This window comes from Macadamia integrifolia, chromosome 2 (genome assembly GCF_013358625.1).
Source record: "Macadamia integrifolia cultivar HAES 741 chromosome 2, SCU_Mint_v3, whole genome shotgun sequence".
NCBI lineage: Eukaryota > Viridiplantae > Streptophyta > Magnoliopsida > Proteales > Proteaceae > Macadamia > Macadamia integrifolia.
This window is the reverse complement of record NC_056558.1, coordinates 6,680,193-6,687,464: the sequence shown is the minus strand read 5'-3', so window position 1 is coordinate 6,687,464 and position 7,272 is coordinate 6,680,193. Positions and strand designations below refer to the sequence as shown.

The following is a 7,272-nucleotide window of genomic DNA, read 5'->3' as shown; positions in this document are numbered from 1 at the left end:
CTCTCTCTCTCTCTCCTTGCTTTTTCTTCAATGTTGTTCCTTCTTTCTACCGCCACCATTATCATCATCATTTCTCTCTCTCTCAAAATAGGATGAGATAAGAAAAAAATCAACATAACTATTTTCAGGCACTGAACATGTGAGAGACTTGGCCACACATATCCATATACCATGTTTACATATTAATCATCAGGGAAGGGATTTGGACATTAAAGTTTGCATATATGGCAAAAGACAAATTTGAATTTATAAAGTAAACAAAGCTGTTGAATATCTAGGATTTTATTATTACTTATTGGGTAGATATTATTAACCTATGAGAATTTACCATGGATGCAAATCTTCACTGAAATTGGTAAACAAAACTTCAACTAGATTGGAGAGCGGTGAAAAAGGAAGAAGAAAGAAGGAACAACCTTGAAGAAGAAGCAAGGAGAGAGAGAAAGAGAGGATTGAGATTTCTAAGCGAAATGAAAGGAGGAGTCCACTTATATTGGGATTTTTATTATTTATTTATTTAAATATTAATAATATTAAACAGAGTTGTAACCGTTTACAACTCTGTTAGCAGGATTTACATATTTAACACGTGTCAATCATATCACTTACATGAACATTCACTGAGCTCCGAACGTTCTGCATTCCTATTTTTCTGCACGTACCGCGACCATTTTGCCATAAAATAAATAACCCAAGAAACGGTTTTAGACTGCCACGTGAAACGTGAGGTATGGTTTGGAAAGTATGGTTACTTTTGATAAAATATTGGGCTCGTTTCTATAATTTATGGGTAAAGTTAGTTTGAAACTTTGAATCTTGCTCTAATGGCTATTGTTGTCAAGGCATAAGGCCTAAGAGTGATGGAGTAAAGATGAGAATCACGAGAGAGTAGGGACCCTCATTTAATTCTTATATTCTTATATGTAAGGACTGACTTTAGTATCAAATGTTGAGAAACAGTATCGGGTTTGTTTTCATGATCTTCTCAATAGTTTAATTCAGCCAAGACTATAAATTGCAATTGCTGAGACTATTATTTTCCCCATCATCCACACTTTTGCCTTCTTCTCCACCTCCAAATTTTCAGTCTACCTATATGATGGGTTTTACCTTGGTACTTTTATCCATTTTCACTATTAATCTCCTTCTCTGGTGTAGTAGTTATTGCATGAGCTTGGCAAATGGAACGGATCAACTAGCATTTCTGGCTTTCAAGGCTCGCATAACCAATGATCCCTTCCATGTTGTGAGCTCCTGGAATGACTCTGTCCCCTATTGCAAGTGGCCAAACATTTTATGTGGCGGTCACCAGCATCCAAACAGGGTCAGAGCCTTGCATTTACAGTCTAGTGGATTGGTGGGATCCATGACTCCAGAAATAGGAAAGCTCACTTTCCTCTGCGAGATTTTGCTCCACAACAACAGCTTCCATGGTGAAATCCGTCATGAAGTAAGCTTTCGGTCCAGACTTCGTTATTTATACCTACACAACAATACATTTCAAGGGGAAATCCCACCCAACATAACACGATGTTCCAACCTTAGACAAATCAGTTTAGGTTTCAACAATCTTGTGGGAAAATTTTCAGTAGAACTTGGTACCTTGTCGAAGCTTCAATTCCTTGCATTCCATTTCAATAGATTGACGGGACAGATCCCACCTTCCGTTGGAAATCTTTCATCCCTTGACACCGTTTCCACAGCAGCCAATCACTTAAGTGGAAGTATTCCAAATGCCCTTGCCCAATTGAAAAGATTAGAGTATCTCACGCTTGCTGAAAATAAGTTGTCTGTAACTATCCCTCTAGGTATATATAATCTTTCCTCACTCATTGGTTTTGATGTTGGAGGTAATCAAATTCAAGGGAATCTTCCACCAAATTTAGGCTTCACTCTTGCTAATAAAAGACAACTTTTATTTTTGAAAACCAATTTCATGGACCAATTCCAATTTCTATGTCTAATTTGTCAAAAGTTGAACAACTTGAACTTGGTGGAAACAGTCTTAGTGGGAAAGTGGATATCCATTTTGAAGGCCTATCAAATCTCAATTGGCTTTCAAAGTATTCGAATCACTTGGGAAGTGGAGGGGTTGATGACCTGAATTTTGTCGACACATTGACCAACTGTAGTAGTTTAACATTTTTGGACCTTTCTGGAAATCGGTTTGGTGGTGTGTTCCCCAACTACATAGTAAACTTATCAATCCAACTGACAATGCTCTTTCTGTCAAATAATCAAATATCTGGAGAAATCCCAGTGGGGATAGGGAAATTTGAAAGCTTACAAAGCTTGGGCCTATATGGTAACTTATTGGAAGGAAGTATTCCGACTTCAATTGGGAGACTTCAAATGCTAAATCAACTCAAATTATACAGGAATAGATTCACAGGGCCAATCCCTTCTTCTTTTGAAAACTTGACACTCTTGATTGAACTCTCCTTAAGTGAAAATCTCTTGCAAGGAAAAATACCTTCAAGTCTTGCAAAATGCAAATATTTGTTACGCTTGGACCTTTCCAGTAATAGTTTCAGTGATATCATCCCTAGAGAGATATTTGATTTTTCCACGTTGATAGAGCTAAACTTGAGTAGAAACTCATTCTTTGGTTTTTTACCTTTGCAAGTAGGTCGACTAACCAATCTTGGAATCCTAGATGTTTTTGAGAACATATTGTGTGGGGAAATCCCTAGCACCCTTGGCATTTGTACAAGCCTAGAGCACCTTTTTATGGAGGTGTCTCTGGTCTTGCAGCATATACTTGGGGATTAAAGAAAATTATGAAGCAGAATTAGAAGGTCTAATGCATGGTCTCATGAAAGCAAAACAGTTAGTTATTCCATTCCTCTGGGTAGAATCAGATTCAGCGGCTTTGGTTATGTCAATTCATCAGGGAAAAATTCCATGGATGGCTATGCAGAGATGGAACCATCTAAGGCAATTCCTGGGAAGTATTACATGGAAAATCACTCACAACTATAGAGAAGGGAACTCGGTGGCAGACTTCCTAGCCAAGAAAGCTGCAAAATCAAGATGCTCGACAGTCAATGACGTTTTTCCAGGCCATATCTCTGATATGATGGCGAGAGATGAATCTTCTAGACCCTCGTATAGATTTATGTAGTGAGTGGCCCTAGGTCCTGCTGATGGCTATGCCGAAGGTGGGGCCTCGTGGCTTGCTCTGTGATTTGTTTGTTGTTTGCTGGTTTTTTTATCTTCTTTCTCAATAAATTATCCATTTAGCAAAAAAAAAAAATCTATGAGTTCTTTAAGAGTTCTTCAAGATTTAGATCTTTCACACAACAACCTCTTTGATTTTATGCCAAGATATTTGGGTATATTTAAGTTTTTACAAAATTTAAATTTATCATTTAATCATTTGGAGAGTGAGGTATCAACAGATGGAGTTTTCGGAAATTTGAGTGCGATTTCAGTGATTGAAAACAATAAGCTTTGTGGAGGTATACCAGAAGTACATTTGCCAACATGCCAAGATCAAAAGTCAAAAGAAGATGGTAGTAGGCCTCATGTTTTCCAGATAATAGTCATCCTATGTGGTTGTGGGGGCTCTCTATGTTTGATTTTTGGGACACTTTTTTTCATTATCTACCGGAGAAGAAAAGAAAAGAAAAGAAAGAATCCACTTTATTTTTGATTGACGGTCGTCATCTTAAGATCTCTTATGCCCAACTCCTTAAAGCTACCGATAGATTTTCTTCTGCAAATTTGATTGGCGTGGGGGGTTTTGGTTCTGTGTACAAAGGAGTTCTCAATAACGGCGATACTACTGTTGCAGTGAAGGTCCTCAACATTAACCAAAGAGGTGCTTCCAAAAGTTTCATGGTTGAATGTGAATCCCTTAGAAACATTCGGCATCGTAATCTTGTAAGAATCTTAACATCTTGCTCAATAGATTTTGAAGGCAATGGTTTTAAGGCTTTAGTTTATGAGCTCATGTCTGGTGGGAACTTGGAGGGATGGTTGCATCCACATGCAAATGGCATACAAGATGAACAAAGACATTTAAATCTTGTTCAAAGATTGAATATTGCCATGGATGTGGCAACCGTATTGGATTATCTTCACCACCATTGTCATGTACAGATTATTCACTGTCATCTAAAGCCAAGCAATATTCTTCTCGATGGTGATTTGACTGCACATTTGGGTGATTTTGGGATATCAAGAATTCTTTCAAAAGCTACAAGTAGATCTCAAAGTCACACGAGCTTGATTGGAATAAAGGGATCTATTGGATACATTGCACCAGGTAATATACCTCTTTTATGAATCCAGTATAAATTTTTCCTCCTCTTTCGAACGTTTTGATTGTGCTTACTTAGTATGATGAATCTAATATTTGTCTTACCTATTTCATTGCAAAACATTAAGGAGTAACTACTATACAATATTCTTACTCCAAAAAAAAAAAAACTGCTATACTATAATTTGTGTCTTTGTGATATTTGTAGTTCCCTTCCTAAAGAGAAGTAAGTTTAATATCTCAAGCCTCAACCAATTGAAAGTAATAATATAAAAATACTAAACAGTATGTATGCTTAGTTGATATTTTACGTCCCTTTATTTCTAGACCAAAGTTTTGACTACATCTTTCTCTACTATAAACAAATCATACACTAAATTCCATGGGCTATAACTTGTGGTTTTCTGAAGAATTATACATGTAGGTTGTGTAGGAATTGGTATTTTTTCAATATGTCATGTTATTCTTCCAGTTGAGATCGATGGATTTTGCTCTTATTCTTACTAGTTATAGAAGTATTAACCTAAGATGCATAAATTACAGAGTATGGTGCAGGTGTTGATATTTCAACGCATGGTCATGTCTACAGTTAGGGGATTCTCTTGTTAGAGATGTTCACAGGGAAAAGGCCTACTCATGAAATGTTCAAAGATAACTTTAATCTTCACTATTGGGCTGAGATGGCTTTGCATGATGGAGTGATAGCTGTTGTTGACCCATCACTTCTCTCTATGGAAGAAGAGGAAGAAGAGGAAGCAACAATTGTAACCAACATCAATGAAAGTGGAAGATGCATTTAAGATGGAGTGCAAGAGTGCCTTATGTCAGTTATTAGGATTGGAGTCGCCTGCTCAGCTGAATCACCATTGGATCGAATGGACATAAATGATGTGATTAAGAGCTAACTCTGATCAGGGGCATTTATCTTGGAGTTGGCACTCACCGAATAAGATGAACTATAGTATGGGATATGAAAAGTGGTAAGTCATCATTTCCTTCAAAAATTGAGTTTGTTGTATTTGTTGATGAAGTTGAAACTTTTTTTCTTTTGTTTGAATGAAATATGCTAATCTTACTAATTTGGAAACCAACTGCACATTAGTCTATCTAACATTGTAGTCTTTTTTAGGTTTTTAGTGTTCTTAGTTCTTTATTCTTGACTCCTCAACTAAGGCCTCAGTAAGAAATCAATATGTTTCGTATTGTTTTCAACATGACATAAGTTTTTTTATCTAATTATTAATTGGGATGCGAAGTTGATTCTTCATTTTTCCTTCTTTTTTTTTTTCACTCCTTGTCTTTATTTCTCTATTTCTTCTTGTTCTTCTTTTAAAGTTCTAAATGGGCAAAAAATATTTTGGAAAACCTATTTAAAGATAGCCATTGGATGTTGTTGAGTGAGTAAAAAAAAATCAAATAGCCATTGGATGTTGTTGAGTTAGTAAAGAAAATCAAAGGGCATTTTGATCAATGATGATCAAAAGGTAGAATTGACAGAAATATCCATTTGATGCTTTTCCCCTATGTTGAATGTGGTGTGTAGGGGACCATCCTTGGAACATGCATTCTAATGAATCCAAGCTCATCTAAACAATGGTATTTATTTTTTTATTTTTTTTTTTTTGTGTTTAATACTTTGGAAACTGTATCTATGACAAATGACACCCCTAATTTGTTTCATCAACTACCTCTGATTAACTCTGATTAACATTATGGTCACCTTTGCTATTATACCCAATCTAGAGGGCATTGTATTTAGTTGATTGTTTGCATAGGCAACATCATCTTTTCACAAATCTAAATAAGGTTATGTTGCTAGGTTTATCGACATGGAAAATGCAAGATTTTTTTAATTTATTTTTAAAGGCTAGGATTATCTCCCATGGAGGTTGAGAAGCTAGAACAGTTGATAGTACAAAGACAGATTGAAGGCAGCTAGTAGCCCAGTACATTGGCTACAACAATTAGAATTTCAATAACGACCATAAGATCTTTTTCCTCTCTTGCTCGATATCAAGGAGTAAGTAATCAAGAATATTACATGAGAATACTTTTTAAGTATGTGCTATGAGGAAAAAATTGAGAAGCTCAGGGCATTATGTTTTGGTTACAAGTACCTATGCATGTTGTACAGTTGCAGTATGAGTAGCAGTCTACAATGTATTACTATTTTTGCAACAAAATTAATGTATACACAAAAAATGGCATACCATATGCACAAGGATTTTACATGTGCAAGGTCCGGGGGGCGAGAACTACGTAGCCTTACCCCGAGAATGTCGAGAGACATCCTCCCAACTTGAAAAAAGAAATATATCCCCTAAGTTTCTTCACTCAACATCTTACTTGTAGGGCATTTCATCTGAAATTTGTTAAGTTGCCAGAGTCCAAATCCAATAATTAATATGAGCAAATGGCTCCACTAGAGAAATGGGGGTGGGTCCCACGAAATGAAACACCATGGTGAGAATCGATGAAGTTTGCAATCAAAAGAATCAATACACACTGTAAACTATTTCTGTCATTGTGTATGACTCGATCAAGTGAATCGACCTTCAATTTCCACATGGAGAAGACTCTTCTTCCACCACGATATTGTTGACTTGTCTCATTCATGCTTAAATTTCTAAGTCAAGACCCAAGAAAAAATTGCCAATTTCTCTTAAAAGAAAAAAAAAAAATCCAATTACAAATCATTTCACATATCAATTATTCATTTTTGAATCACATATAGTGGATGTGAGACTATCTCAATATTCCTCCTAACGTGTAGGTCTTTTAAGGCTCCATCTTCATGGTTGAGTAAAGAGTCCATCATCGATACAGACCCAACGTACCCGCTCTAATACCATGTTAAGACTTTCCATCTTAAAACTAATTAGTTTGAAGTGGGATGGTGTCTTGTGACTCTTATACATGATTGTCGAGTCATCCACAGTCAATATGAGACTATCTCAATACTCTCTCTCTCTCTCTCTCTCTCTCTCTCTCTCTCTCTCTCTCTCTCT

General features: G+C 36.2%; 1 protein-coding gene across 1 annotated transcript; it reads left to right on the top strand.

Annotated features, from left to right (window-relative positions):
- The first annotated feature begins 1,168 nt into the window (after positions 1-1,168).
- LOC122056920 (putative receptor-like protein kinase At3g47110) lies at positions 1,169-2,772 on the top strand. The gene is made up of 2 exons (XM_042618890.1): positions 1,169-1,850; positions 1,976-2,772. Exons 1-2 carry the CDS (start codon positions 1,169-1,171, stop codon positions 2,770-2,772), a joined length of 1,479 nt encoding a protein of 492 aa, XP_042474824.1.
- Positions 2,773-7,272: the final 4,500 nt, after the last annotated feature.

Excerpts from the sequence above, each read along its gene's own strand:
- LOC122056920 (XM_042618890.1), top strand. The coding sequence starts at position 1,169 with ATGAGCTTGGCAAATGGAACGGATCAACTAGCATTTCTGGCTTTCAAG. Across the intron at positions 1,851-1,975 it reads CATTGGTTTTGATGTTGGAG|TTGAACAACTTGAACTTGGT; the intron begins GTAATCAAATTC and ends ATTTGTCAAAAG.